The 27,141-nt window shown below is 41.9% G+C and overlaps 1 protein-coding gene across 3 annotated transcripts; it reads right to left on the reverse strand.

Annotated features, from left to right (window-relative positions):
* Positions 1-1,210: 1,210 nt before the first annotated feature.
* On the reverse strand, positions 1,211-27,141 carry HMGCR (3-hydroxy-3-methylglutaryl-CoA reductase). 3 transcript variants are annotated; one of them, XM_089661972.1, is made up of 20 exons: positions 27,006-27,141; positions 15,743-15,926; positions 13,903-14,014; positions 13,695-13,782; positions 13,521-13,605; positions 13,318-13,423; positions 10,619-10,725; positions 10,336-10,455; positions 9,246-9,409; positions 8,579-8,817; positions 8,281-8,450; positions 7,917-8,111; positions 7,513-7,671; positions 6,245-6,402; positions 5,323-5,428; positions 4,927-5,097; positions 4,252-4,392; positions 3,994-4,152; positions 3,596-3,750; positions 1,211-2,725 (listed from the first exon to the last, which is right to left on the reverse strand). In XM_089661972.1, the coding sequence occupies exons 2-20, from the start codon at positions 15,905-15,907 to the stop codon at positions 2,671-2,673; spliced, it is 2,655 nt and encodes an 884-aa protein (XP_089518098.1). In that variant the 5' UTR covers positions 15,908-15,926; positions 27,006-27,141; the 3' UTR covers positions 1,211-2,670. The 3 variants fall into 3 exon arrangements, with proteins under 3 accessions (XP_089518098.1, XP_089518099.1, XP_089518097.1); XM_089661973.1 differs by lacking the exon at positions 27,006-27,141 and adding an exon at positions 26,749-26,894; XM_089661971.1 differs by lacking the exon at positions 27,006-27,141 and adding an exon at positions 26,758-26,877.

Consider the following 27,141-nt stretch of genomic DNA (forward strand, 5'->3'; position numbering starts at 1 on the left):
TGCGAGAGCGCCGAAAGCTGAAAATTGGCCAGGACAGGAAGGGGGTAAAAGTGTCCGGACAGGAAGTGGTTAAACTTCTCCACAACTGTATCACTGACCTGTCTGGTGTGTTCCTTGGCCTTCATGATGCTGTTTGTTCACTAATGTTCTCTAACAAACCTCTGAGGGCTTCACAGAACAGCAGTATTTATCTGAGATTAAATTACACACAGGTGGGCTCTATTTACTAATTAAATGACTTCTGAAATTGATTGGTTCCACTAGATTGTAGATGGGGATAATCAGAGTAAAGGGGGCCGAATACAAATGCACTCCACTTTTCAGATATTTATTTGTAAAAAAGTTTGACAACTATTTATCATTTTCCTTCAACTTCACAATTATGTGCCACTTTGTGTTGGTCTATCACATAAAATCCCAATACATTTCCGGTTTTGGTTTTAACATAACAAAATGTGGAAAATTTCAAGGGGTATAAATACTTTTTCAAGGCACTGTCAGAAGTCATCCTATATGTTGACTGAATGCATTTGTTGAAACATACCCTACTGATTGTGTGCCTCGACCATTGTGGCATTGCCCATTGTTTATTGATATTGTCAGATGGTTATTTGCATTTCGTGTCACCATTCAAAAATGAAAAAAGGTCTCAAGACCTGGGTAGTATATTGTGTCTGAATACACTCTTATACACAAGTCTCTCCCTTATCTGTATATTGCCATCTATGTGGAGCAATAGAAGCTGCAGATATTGACTTATGTTTAACCCCGCTTCAAAAAAATAGCTAAAAAAGTAAGCAATATATTTTTTAATTTTAGGTATGCCATGAAACAGACATTTAGTGAGTGTTTCCTAAATGTGATTGCAAAGTTGGAAATGCACTGTAAACTAGCTGCATTTAAAAACACATTTAGTAAGAATTTATTTAATTACTGCCTTCAGCTGCCTGATGTTCAGCTTTAGGAGAAATAAAAAAAGATAAACATCTAGCTATTTTAAAGAAATTATCTTTGTAGTGTTCCCTGTACTCCTTACACAACCACCCTAGGTAATTTTGGGAAGAACGAAACAGGCACCAAAAGAAACAGGACGTTTAAAAAAATAGGTACATTTATTCCAGCAACTTAAAGATAGCTTAAGTTTGAAAATACAAGAAAAAAAAAAAAAAGTGACCCTTTCAGTTTATATTCCAATAAATACCAGATTGGGAAAACGGAAACAGATGCTTTATTCATCACGATGTCAGCTCTTTACCAGTGCAAAAAAAGTGACACAGGCACCACTTTCTGTAGTTAACACATTGCTTCCAGGTTGACAGATGCTTTTCTGAACCAACTTAATACCTCTGATGAATATCAAGTATTAAACAGAAAATAATATGATACAAAAAGGAAAAATAAAAGTTACAAAAAGTACAAAATCTTGAAATACAGTGTAGACAGCCATATAAAATTTATGGAGTCTCAAACTAGCCTACTCTGGGCTTGGTGTTCCACGCCCATGAGGTGTGGTTAGGCTGTGATGTCATTGCTTGTTTGGCATTGGATGGTCACAGCTATTCTGAATGAGGTAGTGATTGACCACCAAAAGAACTTTGGCCACCAGCACCAGAACACCACACTTTCAACTTTTTTTTTTCCTAATCGAGTAGCTTTTGAAAGCATAGGGGAGTCAAAATTTACATTTTTGAAACAAATAAAATTTCATAGCTGTAGGGCATTATTCAGATACTTCTGCCTTTCAGCAGACTTAAAAGGAAAACTCACCCAAACAGTACACCGTTGGATAAAGCAAGTTTTGGGTGATAACTTCACTCACATCTATATGCCTGTAGGGTTAAAAGAAGTGCTGTATGTTTGCAGCACTTCTGAATCCCAGATTTTACCTTTCTCTGACTAATCCTAGTGTCAAAGCAAAGCAAAGACACTTAAGCAGAGGATGCTGTGAGCAAAGAAAACTCAAAACAGAGTCTGTGGCACAAACAGGAACACAATGGAAGTGAGATTATCACAACATAAGCGAAAAAATTTGAGGACCCAATGTCCACAAAATAGAAACATAAAGACACGCCGAGTTCAAAATAGAATTATTGGGCTTAGAGAACAGCTGGCAAGTCATAGGTTGACCACCTCTGCTCTGGAAGTAATTTCAGAAAACATGAAATATTCTTTTTAAACTGCTGTGGCCTTTAAAAAAAAAAAAGAAAAAAAAAAAAAAGAGAGAAGCCGGACGAAGAAGAAATAAATTATTCCTTTTTATCAACTAAAACCGAGGTATATTACAATTTTCCAAATTATTAAATAAAATAAAAATAACCATTCTTTAAATGTAAATGCAAAATAGCTTGCAAATGTAAAGGTTTTATGCAAGCTGTGTAAAAAAAAAAAAAAAAAAAAAAAAAAAAAAAGTAAAAATGTCCAAGTTCAGTTTTTTTGGCGTTTTGGCCTCAGCAGCAGACAAATCATCTGGGCCAGCACCGATAACTGGACCCCGTGAGACAAACTAGACATGAGGCACATAGACTTGTGTTGAGGCTGTAATAAGTCTTCCTTTCAGGTTGCCTGCATACCGTCCCTTCCCACTCGTGACAAAGCACATTCCCTATAGAGAAGTTTCCGTTTTATTTTCCTGTCTCTCTTATGGTCCTGTGTTCAAACCAACATTTGTGCTCAGGCAGCTTTTTTTATGCATGTGCCTGCCAAATCCTGAAGGTTTATTTTTGACCTGCAAGAAAGGAAAAGAAAAAAATGTGTATTTGTTAAAAGGAAATCAAAAGAGTCTTTGGATATGTAGCAGTTCACAAATTCACAGACAGAAGGTAAATCTGTTGAAGCCATCAGGGACTATCGAGGCTTCTGCAGAGTGGGCAGATGATGCGCCTGCTGGTTTCAATGGGACAGTTGGATGGAAACAGACTGCCTGTCTGTTCCCACCAGATTGTCATCCGATCCGCTGGACAGATGGGGAACGTCTGTTTTTGGCATACAGGATTGGACGGGATGCCAGCAGGTGTCAGCGGACTATTGTACACAGACACCCACCGGTCCATAGAAGTCTATGGATGGACCGATCGCATCCGCCTGAAAAACGGACAGGCAGACCTCATCAGTCCACTCGTGTGAAAAGGGCTTTCAGGTATGGGCAAGCATGTGCGAACAAATTAATCCAGGGCATAGATACCCTGATTAAAGCAGCCACCATATTACAGACTCATGCGGCATATAGATGGTCTTACTAATATACAGTCAAAAGATTTCATGTTTAAAAATACTCCTTTATTACAAACCGTAATTTACTAAATAAATACCACAAATCAGAAATTCATATTCTTCACCTGTCCCAGTATAACAGACGATGGGCGAGAAAGTCACCTACTCTAATAATGCAAACCTTGGGCCCGAGCAGCCACTCCCCAGGCCCAAATACTTTTACTAACCCTATGTAAGCTTTAACACTGATCTTGAAAAGGGTTTTGACTTCAACCATGCAAGGGTAGGGGTTAATTTTTAATGAAAAACTATCTGAAATAAGCAACATGCCAGAATCTCTTTAAGACAGGCAGGTGGTATTCAGTCTTATTAAAAGTTGCATTACCTGTTGTGGACCATATGGCTCTTCACCAAATGCCCAGCTGCCAAAGCTGCCATTAGGGAAAGTTCTCCTGCCATTACTGTGCCACAGACGATTTGTGCAAGCTGGCATGCATTTTTACCAGGATACTCTGTGCTTGCGCCCTGTACTCCAAGCATCTATTCATAAAAAAAACAAAAAAACCCACATATGTAATGACAATTCATATACAAGTTGAACTCAGTAACTATAAAACATGATCAAAAGAAATATTAATTCATAGTTCCAGAAAATGTTTCTAATGAATGTACAGGCTGAGCCAATTGAGGACAACAAATGGTACAACGGTGTGCCAAGAAATCCCTATTTGCAATGCTACAAAATTTACTGAAACGATGACCGCATAACATTTTTTATATTACCTGTAAGCAAGCCTGCTGGGGGGCCAGAGTAGTTCCACCTCCAACAGTTCCAATTTCTATAGAAGGCATTGTGCAGGTGATGTATAAATCCTCATTAGTAGGGCCTGCAGGCTCCATTAGAGTGATGCAGTTGGAGCTCCCTACATTCTGAGCGGCATCCTACAAAAAGGGAAAAAAAAAAAAAAAAAAACCCACCATCCGATTCTAATTCAATTTTCATAAAAAAAGTAATTGTAAAGTATCTATGTTTCCCCTTACCTGTCCACAAGCTATGTATATTGCAGTCACAATGTTAGCTGCATGTGCGTTGTAACCTCCAATGCTGCCAGCCATGGCAGAGCCAACCAGATTCTTGTTGATGTTGACTTCCACCAGTGCAGCGGTTGATGTTTTCAGTACCTGCAGATACAAGTACATATGAGAGTGTGTACTGGAAACAAGTCATCACAGTGGATTAAAAGAAGAAGAGTTCCGGCCCTTCAAACCTCTGGCTTAGTTTGCTGCAGTGGACTGACAAGGAGGTGTCAGTCCGCTGCAGGGAACTGAGCCAGAGGTTCAAGGGTCCAACCCCCCCGCCCCCATAAAGCAGCAAAGCTTTGGTGCCACATTTGGCAACTTTTTGGGGGGGTTGTTACCTGGTTTTGACAGGTGTACCTGTCAAAACCAGGTAACACCCCCCAAAAAGTTGGGTGGAACTCCGCTTTAAGCATTATTAGATCAAGTAGATTAGCAATGCAAAGACAATCATCTTCTTACACCTGCAAGTTGTACAGTGGGGTCTTTTTTCAGTATAGATTTTTATACAACACGCAAAAAAAAAAAAAAAAAAAAAAAACTAAATAAAAAACTGCCAACCCATTGTTTAGTCTCATCTTAAATCAAATAGAAATCCTTACACCTAATAAGTAGGATAATGCAAGACCTTGTTCTCACCTCTCGCACAACATTCGCTGGAATGATAGCTTCACACACCACAGACTTTCCTCTCCCCTCCACCCAGTTGATGGCAGCTGGCTTCTTGTCTGTACAGAAGTTGCCACTTACAGCAAGGACATGCAGCTCAGGGAACTCTTCTTGCAATCTAGACAGAGCCTTTTCAGTTCCCTGTGGTAATAAATAGTTTAAAAAGACACAAAAAGTGTTTAGAAAGCCTGAACTATAATTCCTATAGAATGAAAAAGTTCCAACAATATTTAGTGTTAAATTGTAAACTAAGTTCTGCTGAAGTTATTTTAAACAAGGAATATAGGTTGCCATTAAAAAATGTACAGCTGGATATAGCCAATTTTAGCTTAAAAAATGCAAGCAGCACTATATATTGCCTCTTACCTTTGATATCATGTTCATTCCCATAGCATCTCCAGTTTTTGACTGAAATCGAATGTAAAGGTTACGCCCAGCTACACTGGTTTGAAGTCTCCCAAGTCTGGCAAACCTAGAAGCAGACAGAAAACCACACAAACCATCATACAGACTCAATGTACAAACTGAGTTTCTGAGCTTAATATATAAATGTTAAACATAAAACATAATTAGAAGCATAACAGCTAAAATAAAAAGCTATTAAAGAACAGAACAGGACAGCTGCAAAACAAAGATGTTTCAATGAATATGAATTTAGGAGACATGAAAGTGAAAGATCAGCAGAGGAGAAAAAGCAAAGGACAGAAAAGAAAGTGAAAGTGAGATAGTTGCAGATGACTAATCAGATATCAACTGTGTTACACATATCCACCCTGACTCCAAAACACTGGAATCCCTTATATCTTGTTTACATAGACAGGCCCTCTATTTAGACCCGTGCAGACTGAATGAAAGTCCAAAATTGTCATTCCTGTCTAAGGCAAAGAAAGAAAAAAAAAAAAAAATCCACTCGATTTGGCCATCGTAGCATGGATTAAGGAATCTCCATTGTATTCAGGCAGCTGTAGCAACTTGAATACAATTGTGCTGCTGAACAGTGACTGCACCTGACAGAATGCATTCACTGTTCGGCCAATATTTTCCCACCTAGCTTAGTCAACTTGTAAAACAAATTTTGTCCAGCCAGATGCAGCTTGCGGGGCACTCATGGTTCGAATTTTGCCCTGTATAACTTTGTACAATTAGGAATCTTAGTAATCTCACAGTACAGCCATTTACACATTTTTTTTTGTTTTAATAAAAAACAAACACACAACTTTGTGTTAGTTTGTAGGGGTAGATTTATACACATATGAAAAAGTTAGCCTACAGGTAAATAAACACTTACCGACTTGTGCTGTCAAAGGCATCCTTGACTACTTTAAATCCCTCAGGACTGTCTAACCAAGTTTTCACTTCAGCTGCATCACAAGCTGTTGGCAACCTCACCACTGGCCCTCGAGTCATTCCATCAGCCAGGATACGGCTGCGAGCACCTCCGCCCAGCTGAAAGGAGCACACAGTTTGGTTATATTCTGGAACTAGTCAGTAGTGGGTCAAACTACACACAAGCATACCAGCAGAAAATGCAGCATCTTAGCAGGCTACACTAGATTTCTATATCAAATACAAAAAATGTCACACAAACTAATTTGTGGTCTCACAATGATTTATGAAATTTCATCTGTACTATGGATTGATCTCTTTCCACTAGTCATGACACAGCAAAGGAAGTGGGGGGGGGGGGGGTAATTGTTCGAAGAGGTTTAGCTTAAAGTCACATTAAACATCCACCACTAATTGGCCCTGCAATCTATTTTAATTACACTGTTTTACAGTGTTTTTCTGCCTCCTTGTAACATCCCGTGATCTCTCTTTTCCTCCTCACTTCCATTTCTTTGGAACCAGCAGTGAACATTACTTGGCAGTCATGTGCACTGCTCTATGCACACTACACATCCCATAATCCATATTAGGAGGAAAAACAAGAGAGGGTGGCTACATTCCCACATTCAATGGGACCATGAAGAATACATGTAGCCACCCTAACAAAATCAAACAGAAGCAAAAAACAAAAAAGGAAACCAAAACACCGCTGCTTCAGCTGCATTAGATGTCACTGCAGTTTTCTGGTAAGACGTACACTGCAACAGGTCTTAGAATCAGCATGCTATCTAGATCAACATTCCTTCTAGAGCACAGGTGTCAACAGGTCTTAGATCCAGCATGCTGTCTAGATCAGCATTCCTTCTAGAGCACAGGTGTCAACAAGTCTTAGAATCAGCATGCTATCTAGATCAACATTCCTTCTAGAGCACAGGTGTTAAACTGGTGGCCCTCCAGCTGTTGCCAAACTACAAGTCCCATGAGGCATTGCAAGATTGACAGTTACAAGCATGACTCCCAAAAGGTAGAGACATGATGGGACTTGTAGTTTCACAACAGCTGAAGGGCTGCCAGTTTGACACCCCTGTTCTAGAGCCTGCAACTGGAAGCTGACCCCCCAAAGAGCTCACAAGGCTGCCCTATAGGTAAATGCTGAGCTCTGTTGTGTTCCAACTGAAGAGTCCTTTTTTTTTTTAGAAAACACGGACCTAAAAATCGAGTTAAACTCACCAGTATAGCTCTGCAGCCTCTGTTGGTACTGGCCACAAGGCAGCCTTCAGTTGTAGCCATGGGAACTTGATACTCTTTGTTGTCCAAAATAAGAGGTCCTGCTACCCCAACAGGAATGGGCATGTATCCAATAACATTCTCACAACATGCCCCCATCACCTAAAGAAGGGAGTTAGCATTAATGCATAAGATCCTTTTCCATTTAGAACAGATACAATTTCACTATCACCAAATTACAACTGCAAGAAAATGATTTAAAGATTTCCAGTGCTAAAAACTATAAAACCTTTAGGGAGCACAACCTTAGAATGCAAACATTAAATTAAATGCAAGCAAGCGGATTAAAAACTAAAAAAACCTTAAAGTTAAGAGAGAGAAAAAAAATATTGTGGTTTGAGACCTACCAATGAATAGTCGTAGTTCTTGTAAGGCAAGTTCTGAAGAGCAGATGACTGTGGCAGTTTCTTAGATAACATTTGTCTGCGGATAGCAATTCCCCTTTCTGGAGTCTCCATCATGGTTTCCAGTTTGTAGGCTGGGATGTGTTTGGCGTTCACCAATCTGATCACCTCTGCATCACTCAGGTACCGAGCACCTTTCTATATGGAGCATAAAAGAGGTTTCATTTACTTTCGTAACATGGTAGCATGCCTGCTTAAGCTATAGATCATAGCTGGCCTTAATAAGAAAACTATAAAGTCTCCCAATGTAAAGACAAATTACATACAACCTCCAAACAGCACCAATAAGTACTATCCAACCACTTACATCTGGGCTTTTGAGGATGCAAATGCATTCATTAATGGGCCGTGGCTCTTCTGGGATATCAAAACTGTTTTCGTGTTCCTCTTCACTTGAGTCTTGTGATGGTGTCTCTCCCAAAAGAAAGTTTGGTCTGTCTGGTATAGTCTCTAGAGGTAATGGCTTTATAACAGCCTCTGAAATAGAAGGATAAAAAAAAACAAAAAACAAAAAACGTATTCATTCATTGGGAGGAAACCCATAATGCTACTTTGAATAAAGATTAAACAGAGATTTTACTGTGAAGACTCCTGAAATATGGTACCTTTTTCCTCCAATGATGAGACATCCTCCACTTTAACTTCTTTTCCTGGCTTCTCTGCTACAGGTTCCTTTCTGCAGCATCCCTCCACTGGTTTCTTCTGCAGGGTCACAGGAGATGTAATTGGGTTCTTCAGGGAAAGGGTGGATTCGGTTTCAGTTTGCTCAAAGAATATGTACTTGACAGCCAGGAGGAGAGCAAGGCCCAAGGTTATGACCTGCTCTATGTCCATGGTGACCATTCTATGGAATAAAAACAAGTCTTTATTAGCAGGCAATACTCCAAATAAACAAGATTAAATAAAATTAAGACTTGAGTCATTTGGGGCAGCACAGTGGCTAAATGGTTAGCACTTCCGCCTGGCAGTAGTAGGGTCATTGGTTCGAATCCCAGCAATGGCACCACCTGCCTGAAGTGCATGTTCTCCTTGTGCCTGCGTGGGTTTCCTCCGGGTACTCCGGTTTCCTCCTACACTCCAAAGACATGTTGGTAGGTGAATTGGCTCCTGTCTAAATTGTCCCTAGTATGTGTATGTATGAATGTAAGTTAGGGACCTTAGATTGTACGCCCCTTGAGGGTTAGGGGCTGGTGTGAATGTACAATATATATGTAAAGCGCTGCGTAAATTGATGGCGATATATAAGTACCTGAAATAAATAATTTGTGTTACCTAGAAAGATAGAACTGCCACAGAGGCATATTGGGCTCAATCCTCTTTGGAATTGTGTCATCCAGGCCAATGGAAACCTTATTGTCTTGAATAGATGTACTGTTTTGAGAAGGTGGTTGACTTATCCATCGGCTGTGAGCATGAACAAGAACCAAGCCTAAAGACTGAAGACAAGATAAGAGGGAAATATTTTCATTGATCTGAGTTTTTTGCAGATTAAACTTCTTTAAAAATATATACTATGTAGTCAAAATCTGATCTGGATGGAAGGTGTTTATAATATTAAAAAAAAAAATTGGCTACCTAAACCTGTCAACTTATTCCTAAAGGCCAGAGGCGGGGGAAAAAAAAAAAAGCATTTGTTGCCAGACGTAGCTGGTGGCTTTATGATGAGACATGACGTGCCTCTTTCAAGTGAATCCTGGTCCTGCTGGCTGTACAATCTGATATAATAAGAGCTCAGTAAAGCACATATTGGATTTCAGTCTCTCACATCTCCACAACAGCAGGTAAACAGACAATACCCACTGACAGGGATATTTTTGCAACTCTCTAAAATAATTACGTTCAGGTAACAGGACAATGAAAGCTGGGTTTTGTTAGGAAGAATACAAACAATATAGCACAAGCATAAGGAGCTTACAGTTAACCAGCAGGAGACCAATACATACACCTCCCACTGGGGTGCCTGTAGCAGCCTCTAGCACCTGTATACAGATTCCCATCCAGGAACTCCAGAAACTGGCATTGGATGCAGCACATTATGTCATCACACTTACGACCTGCCCCCTAGCCCCCCCTACTGGTACTCTGTAACCAAGCAATACACGCTACTGTCAGAGCAACTAAACCATGAGTGACAGTGGGAGCAGGGATGATTACCAGCATTCTGCAGATGGCTGGATAACGACCATTAAAAAGAAACAAAAACTAGGAACACCATAACTTATGAAGCAGAGAAGCAACAAACAAATGAAAAAAGGAAGTGAGGAAAAATCAAGTAAAAACAGGATAATCAGGGGAAAGGAAAAGCAAGATAACCAATAACGATGTATATAAAAAAGGCCAAAACAATTAAAAGGACACTCACCATGATCATTTTCACTCTCTGTGTGACAGGGTTTGGTTTGTTATCCTCCTCCTCTTCCAACACATTTGCAAACTGACTTAGCTGCCAGATGGGGCGACCCTCACGGCTCTCCCTGGATAGCTAGGGATATATTTGACAATTATGACTCCACAATAACTTATAGGTGGAAATCATATGTTATCTACAGGGGTAATTAAATATTTAATATGTTCTAAAGGCAAATGCTGTTTGTTGAATAAGAAAATATCTGGGAGAGAATAAAAAAAAAAAAAAAATCACTTACCTCCAGGACTAAGGACACACAAGCTGGGAAGAAAGTCATGAAAGCAAAGTAGTTTGCCAGAACGGACATACAACCAAAGCAGCACATTATTTCCAGCTGGCGCACACCTGAGTTAAGAACAAAAAATATCCATATAATATGTACAATCATGCTGTAGGGAAACATTCAAAATCAGGAAAAAAAGCGGAGTATTTTAAAGAAGAAATATTAGTATAGTAAAAAAGGCAAGAGTTACTTAATGGCTATGAAAAATGCTCCACTGCTGTTGCCCTACCAATCTCCTCTTTCACTTCCCCCCATTGCTATACCAGCCAGTGTGTGTAGATTTCCAATTAGGTAATTGGATAAAATACAGATAATCTACAGAGAATCTACAAATCACGGATATATATATCTATCCAAAAAATTAAAAGGAACACTGTTTAATCAGAGTAAAGCATCAAGTCCATTAAACTCCTGGGATATTGATGTGGTAGTTAAGTAGTAGAGGGGGTTGTTAATCAGTTTGAGCTGCTTTGGTGTTAATCAAATTAACAAGAGGTGCACTGGATGGGCAACAATGAGACGAACCCCAAAACAGGAATGGTTTTACAGGTGAAAGCCACTGACATTTTTTTTCCCTACTCATGTTTTTCATTAGGTTTTGCATTTGGCTAGGGTCAGTGTCACTACTGGTAGTATGAAGAGATACCTGGACCCTACAAAGGTTGCACAGGCAGTCCAACTCCTCCAGGATGGCACATTAATACATGACATTGCCAGAAGGTTTGCTGTGTCTCCAAGCACAGTCTCAAGAGCATGCTGGAGATTCCAGTTGACATGCAGTTACTCTAGGAGAGCTGGACAGGGACGTAGAAGGTCCTTAACCCACCAGCAGGACTAGTATTTGCTCCTTTGTGCAAGGAGGAACAGGATGAGCACTGCCAGAGCCCTACAGAATGACCTTTACTGGTGTGAATGTCTCCCACCAAACAATCAGATACAGACTTCACGAGGGTGGCCTGAGGGCCCGACATCCTCTAGTTGGCCCTGTGCTCACTGCCCGGCACCATAGAGCTTGATTGGCATTTGCCATTGAACAACAGAATTGGCAGGTCCACCACTGGCACCCTGTGCTTTTCACAGATGAGAGCAGGTTCACCCTGAGCACATGTGACAGACGTGAAAGGGTCTGGAGAAGCCATGGAGAACGTTATGCTGCCTGTAACATCGTTCAATGTGATCATTTTGGTGGTGGGTCAGTGATGGGTTGGGGAGGCATATCCATGGAGGGACACACAGACCTCTAGAAGCTAGGTGATGGCACCCTGACTGCCATTAGATATCTGGATGAAATCATTACACCCATTGTGAGGCCCTATGCTGGTGCACTGGGTCCTCAGTTCCTCCTGGTGCAAAACAATGCCCGGCCTCATGTGGCAAGAGTATGCAGGCAGTCCCTGGAAGATGAAGAAATTGATACCATTGAATGGCCCCCACACTCGCCTGACCTAAATCCTATAGAACATCTCTGGCATATCATGTTTCTGTCCATCTGACGCTGCCAGGTTGAACCTCAGACTGTCAAAGAGCTCAGTGATGCCCTGGTCTGGGAGGAAATACCCCAGAACACCATGCGTCGTCTCATTAGAAGCATGCCCCGACATTATCAGGCATGCATACAAGCACATGGGGGCCATACAAACTACTGAGTACCATTTTGAGTTGCTGCAATAAAGTTTCAGCAAAAACAGACTAGCCTGCTGCATCATTTTTTCAATTTGATTTTTGGAGTAAATTCAGGCCTTTGTAGGTTGAGAATTTTCATTTCCATCAAACAATGGGGCATCCTTACTTTCCTAACACATTACCCAGTCCTTATCAGTATAGATATCCAGCATGAGATTTTTCCCCATTGAGATCTGATGTGTTTTCAAAGTGTTCCTTTAATTTATTTTGAGCAGTGTATATGAATTGATCAAATCGATCAATCCTGATGCACTGACTGTCTATCATTTCACAAGGCTCTAAAACACCAGGAAAGTACAAATAGCGCCCAAATGACCCCTTTCTGGAAAGAAGACAATCCAAGGTATTTAGTAAAAGGCATGGCAATTGTTTTTGAAGTTGCAACTTTTTTAGTCACAATTTTTTGATAAATGAAGAAATTAAATGTATTTTGGTCACAATTTTTTTTGTCACCAGTGCAGTACATATGATATCATATGACTGGTATGGTGGTACTCAGGAATACTGACCAGTGACAGTATGTAAATATCCATTTTCTTTTTTTTTGGGGGGAGATTATAAATAATGTCATCAGAGTAGTTCCAGTAGTGACCACCAGTAACCAATCATAGATTAACACACAGTAGTAAGCAATGATGTCATGAATAGATTCCATACTTTTGTATACTAGTGACATGATCGCATAGCAATCACAAGGTATTTTGGCCGCTCAGAGCTGGTACATCGAGGTGCCTGGGGAAGCTGCTGGCAAGCAGTAAACTTACTGTTGGCCAGTCAGCGTTAAAAAAACAAAAAACAAAAACAGAAAAAGCCCACAGGTTCTATTGGCTTGTATTAATTTACAGTTGCCATTCCAGGCACTCCTCTAAAGCAAATCTACAGAATATGTTCATGTAAATGAGACCTCTTTCAACATATATTTTGTGAAGAACCAAGGTTTCTTCCTTGGGCAAGTTACACACCACACTCACCTGACATTGTGCCCACTCCAATAACCAGACATTCAACAAGAGCATCCAGAGTGAAGGTGGGCCCCAGAATGGCCATACCACGAGCAATGTTCTCTCGAACTTCATCCTAACAAACAAAATTACAATGCCACAATATAGACAAATCGTGGAATAAAAACAAAATGAAATACCATTGTAAATAGCATGATCTAATGTATGCTGACCTGTGAGTTTGAACTCAGGGCAAATTTGGCTAATGCACTGGCTTTAGAGAGATCAATGAGCAGCAGGAAAAATGGAAGAGCCTCACTGGAAGGAAGACAGAAATAAAGGTCACAAATCTGGTAAAAAGAAAAAAACAAAAAATGTATTATTGGCTCTAGGCATTCTGCACTTACTTCAAACCCGTCAACTCTTTATCTAGGAAATGAATCACCACTGTGCTAAAAACAAAGCTTGAGAAGATGGTAAAAAGCCCAGCGATGCCTAAAATGAGAACAAGACATAAGTCAACAACAAAAAATATCCAAATTTAATTAGATTAGTGTAAAGTGAGGAAAGAGCAGTGACTTCAATATAATATTTAAATACAGACATATAGATCACCTAAAATGTATTTAGATCCAAGCTGCCTGAGGTTCTGGAACTGGAAGTAGATGTACAGAATAGCAATGCAGCGTGTTATGGTCAAGATGATGATGTCACTGCTCAAAACATCCTGAAATTTACAAAACAAACGTAAATAAATACCAATTTATTCAAGGGTCACATAAATCTAAATGATCAAAAGTGAATTTCCAGTTTTGCAGCCTAATTGGGAGAATGCCTACTTTATATTTGTTACATGTTCCTATCCACATGTGAAATATTTCAAAATTGCTACGTACATTTTTATCTTTCAACTTCTATGTAATGTTAAGGAGCGAGCTGTGGGATTATGTCTACCATCAATAACTATCTATGGTGGGCTGCCAGATCTCATTATCAGTTGTATAACTAAATGCTCTAAAAAAATGGATAAAGATCGTAAGGCTTTGGTGCCACATTGAATGTTAATACAGAAAAAAAAAAAAAAAATTCCCACGTCTGTCCCCTAACTGCACATTTGAAGCTTTTTCTAAACATTCCTGCCCTATGCAAAAACCTGATCAAAAGGTCCGAATGTTTTTATTATTCTTAGCCATGCTGTGTGAATGGGAGCACATAAACATATAATGGGTTGCTCCATTCTGACTGCAAAAGTGGACATATCCTTTAAGGCAACACACAAACATGACAGGTTAAGAGAAGCAATAGCTGCCTGCAGGTATCCGCACATTAAACCTGAGGTTAGGGTCGGATGTCGGGGACATATCCTTTAAGGCAACACACAAACATGACAGGTTAGGAGAAGCAACAGCTGCCTGCAGGTATCTGCACATTAAGCCTGAGGTTAGGGTCAGATGTTGGGGACATATCCTTTAAGGCAACACACAAACATGACAGGTTAAGAGAAGCAATAGCTGCCTGCAGGTATCCGCACATTAAACCTGAGGTTAGGGTCAGATGTCGGGGACAAAGGACCAAAGGAAGCCGCTTCATGTGCGGATACATGCCAAGATAGGCCGACAGCTGAAGGTCATGTCAGTCTATCATAACCTAGTGCAGGCCGAGTGGTAGAAGCCACAAGTAACCACCCATCAGCCCAGACACACCAATATATTGTCTCTTACCGCTGTCCATCTGTGTTAAGAGGGCCTAAACGCCAAATTTTATTTAATACGGTCAACTGTCTATCATTTGTTAAAGAAGTGCAGAAAAATTCATCTAAATACAAACTGAAAGCATAACTGCTATAATGCTGGCAACACATCTAATTACCTAAACTGGGTGCAAGCTAAATGATAAAAGATCTAGACTTTTGAATAAACCATTCTCTTTAGAAAAACAAAAAATTACAGGCAGTAAATAACATGTTTTTTTTTTTTTTTTATAAGTCAGCTTTGCTCTCCAGGAAATGATATTTTGAGGGCCATTTCTAAAATGTGGAAGAAAATGGTCACTATGGGCAATAAGTGCATTTTATCTCTCATGTGTTCTGTATGTTAGAGACAGGGATAGATTTAATAAAACTGGAGTACTCAGAATCTGGTGCAGCTGTGCATGGTAGCCAATCAGCTTCTCACTTCATCGTGTTCAATTAAGCTTTGGCAATAAAACCTGGAAGCTGATTGGTTTCTATGCAGAGCTGCACCAGATTCTGCATTCTCCAGTTTTAGTAAATAGACCCCAAAGTGTTCTAATTCAATAAAAAGCCTACAATATTCAATAAAGGGATAGCAGTTTTTCCAAAGCGCACTACCAAAACATGCCAACAGAAAGAACCCCAACTTAATTACAATGATAAAATGAAGACAGTAAGTTATAAGCAGATATGATGACTAGAGAAAGATCTTCCTGAACTTACTTCATCAAACTTTGGGCACTCGTAGTTCCATCCACAGATTTTATCATTCCCGGTGAACATGTTCATGGACATCATGCAGATGGTGATAGTCACTGTACCCACGATGACCTCCCATGGATGGGAAGCCACGAACTGGCCATGCATGCGGAACAATCGGGATAACATCTTTACACTTTGTAGTGATCTGAAAACAAATAAAATTACCAATTGTAAATTAATTCCAAATATTTCAGCATCGCACAGAAGAAAGCACAGAGCAATAAACTCGGAGGCCAATAACACAGGATTTTAACAAAATCAAAAGTCTTACTTTACTTCTTATGTTAATTTGATTCCTGTTTGAAACAATGACCAAGAGAGGACTTGCCAGACTCAGCTGCTCAGCTAAATCTACTGCAGAAAATTCTATTCAAGACCACAACAGCTTTCACTTTGTTATATTGCCAAGTCATTTTCAGAGTAATAAACAGTCACAACTACCTACCCTTACAGTGCTAGTAAATCAAATTTCAATTATAGGAGGCAGTGTTAATACTACTTGCTGCAACTGAACAGATCCATCCAATTCTTTTCTATGAATGTATATGTTGCATTCTTCTGGTTAAAGAACATGAGGGAAGTATAAAAGTTCCCTTTGTACACACTGAGCCATCCATATCAAACCCTTATCTCTCATAAATCCCTGCCAATCCTTGACTGCAGTCTGTCAAGTTCACTGACCTGATTATTCAATTGAGTATTGTATGAACAATATTGAGACCTTCTCCACCTTTAGACTGTTCAACAGTTCTCCTAAAGTGAAACCAGTGACCAAACATGGATAAACTCCCCCCCCCCCAGAAAAAAAAAAGAAGTTAAATTTGCTGTACATGTCAAGATAAGTGCTAACATAATGGAAACTTGCAAGTATTTAGACATCTAAAGCACTGAAAACGTACAGTTTGCATAATCATAGGCAAGCTTTATTAAATATATTATGGAATTTTGCCAAAGTTGAACCCTCCTAGGACAGGCAAATGGCATGCTGACATTTTAATGCAAGAATGGACTTATCTTACAGAGAGGTCTAGCCAAAACGCTCACCTTCTCACCGGATTCCTTGGTGAGGAGTGCTGCTGTGATCACGACAGATGACAAGGACAGGAAAAAGGGCAAGTCTCCAAAATCTAAAAGTGCAAGCTGTCAGCTCACACTCATATAGAACACGCAGGGTAGAGGAGGGACTCTTAAGGCACAATGAAACCCCACCCATTGGTTCTCCAGGATTGCAGGGGGTTGGGCTTAAAACTGAACATCTGGAATATGAAAAAAAAAACTTGCAGTGGGTTTCCCCCTCCTACTGCAAGGGTTAAATGCTTGTTTCTTTGCCTAGGGTACAAGCATTCAAAGGTTCACTTATGTGTATTGTGCCATTGGTAATGCCAATCGCCATACTTTAGGACGGGTGCACTCAATGTACTCACCTAAGAGCACTGCATATGACTGCCAAGCCAAGCTTTTAAACTGACTCATTGAGAGCACAACATTGTCCAGGGATGACACATCCAGATCACTTTGTAAAACTTGCTGATGCAACCCATTACAATCACCAGAGAACTTCAAGTAGCAAATGGGAAATGTCATTTAGTGTTTAGACACTGGATACCATCCTGACATCTATCTTTAGAGACTGACATTAGCTGGAAACTCCAGGAACGTTTGGAAAGTCCAGATTTGTGTGAACACTTGAAAGATATGAGGTGGATGCACAAAAAGGGGGATTTTGAAAACACAAAATCGGGAATTTCCTACATATCTACATCAGAAGGAGAGGCAGCTACAGAGCACTTCTAGCATTTCTTATCCATAGTGCTACACTTTCTACAAACATAACATAGGAAGCAGAAAGGGCAACCATACCTCAGCTAAATAGGCCATAACCAAACAAAACATCCAGACTGCCTAACAAAAGTAAACGCAACCATCCAAGCGCAAACACTGATAACAGATCAAACACAAGTCCTCCTGCACACTGGACGTTTTTACAGCGGCTGTTTTTGGCTTTTGACGTTTTTTTCTACAGCCAGTAAACTCCCCAGCATGTTATCCTGTGTGTCCATGCACACATATTATTATACAGGATTTATATAGCGCCAACAGTTTGCTCAGCGCTTTACAACATAGACTGTAATCAGCATTTTTTGGCTGGAAATAAGACCCAGGAGTAGCGGGTTTCCAGAGGAGTTTCTTTATATGTTAAAACGATCTAATGTATAATAATAATAATGCTGAAAAACACGGCAAAATGCAGTAAACCAGTGTTTTTACCAAAAAATATTTTTGTTTGGGCCAAAATAAATCTAAGAAATGCGAAAAACTGCAAATGAGAAAAAATGTGAAACGTGGCTAAACGCCAATACAAAAATGCTTAACTAAAAGAATTGCTGAGAAACTCTGGCTTTTAATGTGACTTTACACAGCTAATGTTACCAGCGTTATTAAAACGCCCTGTGTGCATGGAGCCTAAGTCTCACTTTGACTACCCAAATCTGACTGCTGCGAACATTCACTACCCAGTCAAACTTGTTGGGACAAGATGAAGCCATCATACTATATATTGAGCATATACATATGACAGACATGCTCATTATCTACAACCAATTCAATATGGACGTGAAACTGATTGTAAATGTGTTTTTTTTTTTTTTTTTAAACAACAACCAAGTTTATAATGAACTGCTTTGTGCAATGGAATTGCACAGAGTGGCCGCAAACCACCTCATCTTGGATCCCGCTCCTCATCTTGGATCCTAGCTCCTCCCCTACGCAGAGGGCCCCATAGAAAGTGGCTTTCTATGAGGGCACTTGAGTGGGCTAGCTCCCAAGCCTCACTGTCTGCATCTGTTAACACAGACAGTGGGACTTGGCCTCACAACACCCCCCTCCCCACCCCACCGACACCCCGGTGAGTGGGATACTGATGCCTAAAACATTTACTTTATTACAAGGAACACACAAAGGTAAAACATGTTTAGGCTTTATAACCACTTTAAGCTGGCCAAAGATGGTTCACTTTACCCCATCAGTCAGAGGGCTGAAGAAAAAAAAAAAAATAAAAAAGGGGAAGGACACAGATTTCTCCATCCACACAAAACATGGTGGAAGGAATCCCTCCCCCTGGACATTATATTCTGATAGCCAGACTTTCCCCTGTCAGAATACACTGACCAGCAGCTGCAGCCACTGATTGATAAAGGTTTTCTCAGTTTGTCTATTGGCATTAGTTGATCTAATATCAGACTTCTGAATAGGGATGACCACACACAGATTGAAATTTGGCCACTCACTGCTGAACCAAACGAATTTCAATCTATGGCCAGCTTAAGTCTGAACAAGTAAGAAACACTAATGAGCAACTAAACATGGCTTTTATCTAAGGACAAGGTTTAATCAGCCTTATTCATCCTAAAAATTACATTCCCTATATTGGTGTCCAGATACTTATGACACTACCAAAATATCCAGGGCATCACTCATCCTCTGGAACTCCCTTCCCCAATCCATCAGACTATCACCCACTCTTCTCTCCTTTAGGCGCACCCTAAAAACCCACCTCTTCAGGGAAGCCTACCCCACCCTCTGCTAACTGCCGATCTCCTCCACTCTTCCTACCACTCCCATCCCCCACAGATTTTTCTCCCCTCCCTCCTAGATTGTAAGTTCCAAGGAGCAGGGCACTCGAACCCCTCGTGTTTCGCACTGTATTGTTATTGTACTGTCTCATGTATTGTCCCCCACTGTAACGTACAGCGCTGAGCAAACTGTTGGCTCTATATACTGTATAATAATAATATTTCACTTTATAACTATAGAAAATGCACCGGGTTTATACTCAATTCACAAGGCTACAACACATAGAAAAAAATAACAAACAAAAACATACTTTTTTCCTAAAACTAACAACTGAGTTCCATAAGATTTACTAACGAAAAAAAAAAAAAAAAAAGTCAAAATAAAGATCCTTATATTATAGCTCTGTAGATCGAGCATTATGTTTGAATCATCAGTAGAGAGCAATCTGGCCACATTTTTGACATTACAGACAAACATTCTCTGACATATAAGAACATCTAAAGGGTGACCAATCACAGCCTCCCTTTGTCAATACATATCTCAGTCTACTGAAAATAGGAGAGGGATCTGCCTTTCTAGGTGTACTGCCGTTTTATTTACCATAGAACTTTGTTAAAATATATGGAAAAGCACAATACTTAACAAAACCTCCTGTATACCCATAATCCATTTATTAGTGTACAAACTGCAATTCTTTGTATCCTATGTGTCAAAACAATTGAGACTCTAAAAGGTGTAAAACTACCCTTCTAGCACAAAAACTCAAATTAAAATAAGTAACAAAATGCCATATTAAAATGAAGCTCCTGGAAAGTCCTTTTTGATACAATGTCATACACCTTGATACTATGTTGTTATAATTAAAGTTTTTTTTTTGTACTTGAAGAAGTGTAGTTTATCACACCTCAGTCACAACTGGCTTTTGGAACATAAGATACAAAGAGCTGAAGAGTTTTAACATGATTAGTTTGATGATGGGTATATGGGCTCTTTCACACTTTCTGTCTGTTAATGGATGAAAAACAGACACCAATATATTTCTATGGGCTAGCGGATGTAAACAGATGATCATACGTTTACATCTGTTAATGTTCGCATCCGTTAACATCCATTTTTTTGAACGGAAAAAAACCCTATTTTTCTTCTGTAAAAAACCCAGGACGGGCAAAAAAAAAACGATGTAATCGGACATATGGTCCCTTTTTGTATTGGTAAAGGATGTAAAAAAAAAAAACAGACGTGAACCGATGAAAAGCAATGTGAACCGATCCATTTCTTCTTGGAAAAAACATGACTGAACTGATGGGAAGAAAAAAAAAAAAAACACGGAACGCCCATGTGAAAGACCCTATAGGTGGTTTCAATCAGTACTGAGCTTCCACATGTATTCAATAGGTTTCACCTATATTGTTTAACCACTTCAAGCTGGCGCCTCCCAGTCCTTTAAGAGTTTCAGAAGCCGGGAGGCGGGGTTTTAGGGTCATGTGACCGCCCAGGATTCGCCATCACATGATCGGAAAAGGTCCCGATCGAAAGGGGAGATCGGGAATTTTCCGTGAGTCACGGACATGTGTGCTGGGAGCACGCACTGTGTGCGCTCTCAGCACATATGTATTTTCTAATTATATGCAAATATGCGGCCGCTAGGCGTCAAGGCCCAGATGCTGGGAGGCCGCATATTTGCATGCGCTCGGTGTCAAGGCCCAGATGCCAGGAGGCCGCATATTTGCATGCGCTCAGCGTCAAGGGGCTAAGAGCAGCAAAACCGAGTGTGTGCACATCACTGGAATGAAAATGATGCAGTATTTTTGATGATGGAGTACTAGAAAACTTTAGTGGACTCAACAAAGGCAAAGGACAAGTGAAGGGGAATCTGTGTGAGGCACACAGTACATAATCAATAATTAAATGATCATATTACACATGGGGGAGATTTACTAAAATTGGAGCACTCAGAATCTGGTACAGCTCTGTATGGTAGCCAATCAGCTTCTAACTTCAGCTTGGTCAATTAAGTTTTGGCAATACAGTAATACCTCGGTTAAAGTAATTTTCGGTTTACAAATGAAACTCCACTGAAAATAATGCCTTGGTTTACAAATTTTGTATGAATTTTTTTTTCGCAATACGAAGTGTATGTCAGTGCTGATTTTTAAAAGCAATTGCTGGCTCTTTTTTTTTTTCTTCATTATAGCTCACAAGATTAGCTGTCACTTTCCGCAAAGTTAATGGAAATGTTGTTGCTTTTAAGAAACTAAAAAGAAACATTGTTTGCCCCCCCTTTCCTGACCTGCCAGGCTGCATGCTCTGAATAGGGTCTGGTATGGATTTTGGGGAGGACCCCCACGCCATTTTTTTTTTAAAATTTTGCCGTGGGAGTTCCCCTCAAAATCCATACCAGACACGAAGGGCTTGGTATGGATGGGAAGGGGCACCCCACGCAGTTTTTTAAATTATTTTTTTAATTGCCGGCAATTCTTTTACATTCAGCTGTCAGTGAGGAACCCTGCTGACAGCTGAAATATTAACAAATGGTTGTCACTACTAAAAGGCCGCACGACTTGATAAAATAACTCATGCAGTATTTATTAGTGTTTACTTTTTTCTGATCTCCGGAACAGATTAATTGGTTTTCTGCTGGAAAAACGCTCTAAAAAACAAAAAAAAAAACTCTACAAAAATTATTTTTTTCTGCTCCTAGACGCTGAAGCTCAAAAAATGTGAATAGCCTAAGCAGTGTGCATGGACACGATGGAGAACACTAGTTAGCTTCTAGGTGCAGAAAAAATGCTAGTAGTTTCTAGGAGTTTTAAAAAAAACGCCAGTGTGCATGCAGCCTAAAACCATGTCCATGCAATACATGTTCTTCCTAGATTGAGCAGGGCCCTCTGTTTCCTCTTGTACCAAATTGTATTGTAACTGTAATGTCTACCTTCATTTTGTAAAGCGCTGCGCAAACTGTTGGCGCTATAGAAATCCTGTATAATATTACATGGATCCAGCCAGACAACCATTTCATGTCATGTTAATTTGCACTGGTGTTCCTATAATGTGTTGGTTTCCTTACATTGGGTTTATTCTCAAGGAAAAATTTTGCAGCACAAAACACTGGGTGCACACTGGTTCTATACCTGGGTGGATGTTTTAGGCTCGTTCATACCAACAGTTATGTTTTACCATGGCTGACGGTGTTCTCTGCGATGGAAATGAGGCTGATGCATTGCACAGTTTACTTTTGTAAAAAGTAAAATAAATTGGTATTTAAATGTCATAGTAACATTTCATTCAGGTTTATTCAATGCAAGGGGATACGATGTAGTGTACTGGGTCACAACACACTGTTCTGACAAAGAAAAGCATGTCCTATTTTTATTCAGTGAACACCACTGCAGAACAGTTCTGTGACGTGAACTCAAGACTCAGGCCAATGGGCCTTCTCATTGCTCAGAGAAGCCCAATACATATGCTGTGAATAAGCCCTTTAAAGTAATTTGAATAAATGTATTTCTACTTGACAGTTTTTTTTTAATAAAATTCTGTATTTAAAATGAAGAGGAAAACAACAGTTACAATATTAGAACAGTTTAAAATAGTTACAATTTTGTATTCTACGTCTAACAATTAAATGACAGGTATTGGACAGGTTCCAGAGTAAACGTTTTGAACATATTTTGACAGTTAAGAGCATTCTAAAAAGAGTTCTAGAAAAGTAAACCTACACAGAGAAATACTCTTTCAAAGAACACTACTTGCATAATTATCTCTGGCTTCAATACTTCCCATGTCCCCAATCCAAATTGATCAGAAGGACAGGACATTGATGACAACCTCCAATATAATCTTCCCAGGTCTCTAAATACCAACCTAACAGGTTCATACAGTCTTTTTTTCAGCACAGGTTACATCTGATTGGCAGATGTGCAGATTTAAAAAACAAAACACTTTGTATGTGTATTGGCCATATACTCTCAACAGGCAGCTATGACTGATACATAAACAGTAAAGGAGATTCAACAGAAATATCTGTAACAAGGCTTTCATTGGGTTTTTTTTTTTTTTTTTGCATCACGTGCCAGCACAGTCAACAGTCCTTATGGGATGGGATGGATTTTCAGCTATCTAGGCAGCAGCTTGTGAATGATTTGCAGATTAACCACAATTCTAACAGTCATGTAAGATAAGATGATACAATAACAAAGAAAAGAATGATCAGTACTGGTTTAGTTCCACCATCCATAACTAATGGTACCTGTTGAAAATCTGATCCAACTAATTAACATAGCAGGCAGCTTAAAAAGGCTCAGAGCCTGGAAGGATCATTGACCATACATAAAAAAAAAACCCCCAACACATACTAGTAGAAAACAACCAAATTACCATTATGATCTATTACAAACTAGTAACAAAACAACTAAAAATCATTGTTGGGAATCCAATATACTTTATTATTATTGTAACCCATCTTTATAAACTCTGTGTATTCACAATCTGAATTCTAAGCTGCAATGGAGACAAATAAACAAGGCAATCTATAGAAAAGGTCTACTGGGCAGGGCTCTTCTGGATTCTTGTTCAATATGGCGCCGGCTATAATCTGCACAGACAACTTCTATTGTACCAAGTCACTGAAGGATGATGATGATCACAGACATCAAGTCAAAGATCTATTTATTGTACAACATATATAATAAAGTAGAATAATTGATACAAAGTCCACAAAGTTTACGGTTATATAGTTTGGCTTTATTTTAGTACATCTAAATTAACAGCTATTACTAAAGAAAAGCTGAATAGGAATATCAATATTTTATTAGGTAAAAACTAATATAAAACATTTTGGATCAGTTGTGTATTTATATAGATTCCAGTATACACTGTATTTTTATGATATAGTCTTATACAGTGAGATGTATATATATCACACACACCCATATACTTCCTTATTTTCTTTACTATACACTAATTAAATACTGTAAATCAGTGTCTGTCACATTACAAGGTATAATAGGCCTCAAAGGCAGCCCCTGATATCTCCAAAGGGCTACAGCTGAAGACTTACTGGAGGAAATAATCAGATACTGTTCTATAGAAGAGGTAGGAGACTGACGTCATGCTGTAGAAGACAGACTAGGGACTTGTTGCATGTAACTGCTAGAGATTATGGTTATTGAAGGCTCCTCTACAAATCAATGCTCCCACTTCTAATTGTACCAACACCAAAGGGCTGCACTTCAAACCTCAAATAATTAGTAATTGAAGGATATGGTGCTGCAGCCATAGGGGGAGCCACAGGTGTGTGTATGTGGCAGAGCCACAGTTGTGAAGGGATCCACAGCCATGTGTGTGTTTGAACCTGCATTCATAGGGAGGACTGGAGAAATGGGAGGGATCGCAGCCATAGGTAGGACCGCGGAGCCGCAGTCATGGGGGGGACCGCAGCCATAGAGAGGACCGCGGAGCCGCAGTCATGGGGGGGATGACCGCAGCCATAGAGAGGACCGCGGAGCCGCAGTCGTGGGGGGGGGGGGACCGCAGCCATAGAGAGGACCGCGGAGCCGCAGTCGTGGGGGGGGGGGGGACCGCAGCCATAGAGAGGACTGTGGAGCCGCAGTCGTGGGGGGGGGGGGGGACCGCAGCCATAGAGAGGACTGTGGAGCCGCAGTTGTGGGGGGGGGGGACCGCAGCCATAGAGAGGACCGCGGAGCCGCAGTCGTGGGGGGGGGGGGGCCTGCAGCCATAGAGAGGACCGCGGAGCCGCAGTCGTGGGGGGGGACCGCAGTCATAGAGAGGACCGCGGAGCCGCAGTCGTGGGGGGGGGGGGGGGGACAGCAGCCATAGAGAGGACCATGGAGCCGCAGTCGTGGGGGGGGGACTGCAGCCATAGAGAGGACCACGGAGCCACAGTCGAGGGGGGGGGACCGCAGCCATAGAGAGGACCGCGGAGCCGCAGTCGTGGGGGGGGACCGCAGCCATAGGGAGGACTGCGGAGCCGCAGTCGTGGGGGGGGACCGCAGCCATAGGGAGGACCGCGGAGCCGCAGTCGTGGGGGGGGACCGCAGCCATAGGGAGGACCGCGGAGCCGCAGTCGTGGGGGGGTGGGGAGCCGCAGCCATAGGGAAGACCGTGGAGCCACAGTCGTGGGGGGGGGGGGTGTTGTGGGGAACCGCAGCCATAGGGAGGACCGCAGCCATAGGGAGGACCGCAGCCATAGGGAGGACCGCAGCCATAGGGAGGACCGCGGAGCCGCAGTCATGGGGGGGGGGGACCGCAGCCATAGGGAGGACCGCAGAGCCGCAGTCATGGGGGGGGGGACCGCAGCCATAGGGAGGACCGCAGAGCCGCAGTCATGGGGGGGGGGGACCGCAGCCATAGGGAGGACCGCAGAGCCGCAGTTATGGGGGGGGGGGGACCGCAGCCATAGGGAGGACCGCAGAGCCGCAGTCATGGGGGGGGGGGGGGGACCGCAGCCATAGGGAGGACCGCAGAGCCGCAGTCATGGGGGGGGACCGCAGCCATAGGGAGGACCGCAGAGCCGCAGTCCTGGGGGGGGGGGGGGGACCGCAGCCCTGGAGGGGAGAGACCGCAGCCATAGGGAGGACCGCGGAGCCACAGCTGGGGGGGGGGGGGGTGTAACCAAAACACCGCAGCCATAGGGAGGACTGTGGAGCCACAGTCCTGCGGGGGGAGAGACTGTACTAAAGGAAGGACAGTGGAGCTGCAGTTGGGGGGGGTAACCACAACACCGCAGCCATGGGGAGGACCGTGGAGCCACAATCGTGGGGAGGCACAGCCATAGGGAGGACTGCGAAGCTGCAGTTGTGGGAGAGGCACAGCCATAGGGAGGACCGCGGAGCCAGTCATGGGGGGGTGCAAGCAGCCATAGGGAGGACAGTTGAGTCAGTCATGGGGGGGGGGCGCAGCCATAGAGAGGACAGTTGAGTCAGAGTCATGGGGGGACCACAGAGCAACAGTCATGGGGGGGGGGGGCGCAGCCATAGAGAGGACAGTTGAGTCAGAGTCATGGGGGGACCACAGAGCAACAGTAATGGGGGGGGCGCAGCCATAGGGAGGACGACAGAGTAGCAGTCATGGGGGGGGGACCACGGAGTCATAGGGGATGGGGACACAGTGAGCGGTGGGTGATGTCTGGTAGAACACGGGCTCACATACACATGGCTGCACATATTGGTCTTCCTTTACAGCTCTCTGCATTCGGTCATATAATATTTTATAAGCAGAGAAATGGAGGCTGGAGGAGCTTCCACCCCAACAAGCTGTGATCTCAGCTCTGAACATGGCCACTGTGGAGGTGGGGGGGGAGGGGTCTCCACACATATAACCTGCACCAGCCTAGAGGATCTGAGCCCCCCACCATAGGGGAAGAGGATACTTGCCGCACTTACACCCCCTCCGCTCCTGCGATCAGTCCTGTGCCCACTTCATGGAGCCTCCTCCAGGTAGGACATCTAATAATGGTGACCAGCCTCCTCCTTCCTCGTCCACAACTGTTTGTCCCGGGTCATGACCTCATACAGGAAGAAGAGGGCAGACCGAAGGACCCCTTCATACAGCACTGCCCGGGGCTGTCTAACTCAGTGCCTGACTGGAATAATCAAAGCGAATGTCACCTCTGCCCGGCGCGCACACTCACCTTCAGGCAGGTGGATCTATCTTGACTGGCCCGGCGGCGGCGGGGTTGGCAAGTCAGGAAGCGGTACTACGATAGGAGAACCTCTCCCGTCCGCCGCCGCAAAGCGAGTGAACGAGCGCGTCACCCGATCCGCCGA

Source organism: Staurois parvus, unplaced genomic scaffold (assembly GCF_062004578.1).
Source record: "Staurois parvus isolate SC_StPar_1 unplaced genomic scaffold, SC_StPar_1.0 ptg001418l, whole genome shotgun sequence".
NCBI lineage: Eukaryota > Metazoa > Chordata > Amphibia > Anura > Ranidae > Staurois > Staurois parvus.

Coding starts and splice junctions, on each gene's coding strand:
- HMGCR (XM_089661972.1), bottom strand. CDS start 15,907: ATGTTATCCCGATTGTTCCGCATGCATGGCCAGTTCGTGGCTTCCCAT. Junction 8,818..9,245: donor TGGCAGTTCTATCTTTCTAG/GTAACACAAATT, acceptor TTTATTCCATAG/AATGGTCACCATGGACATAG. Junction 4,393..4,926: donor CAGCGAATGTTGTGCGAGAG/GTGAGAACAAGG, acceptor TTGTATCTGCAG/GTACTGAAAACATCAACCGC.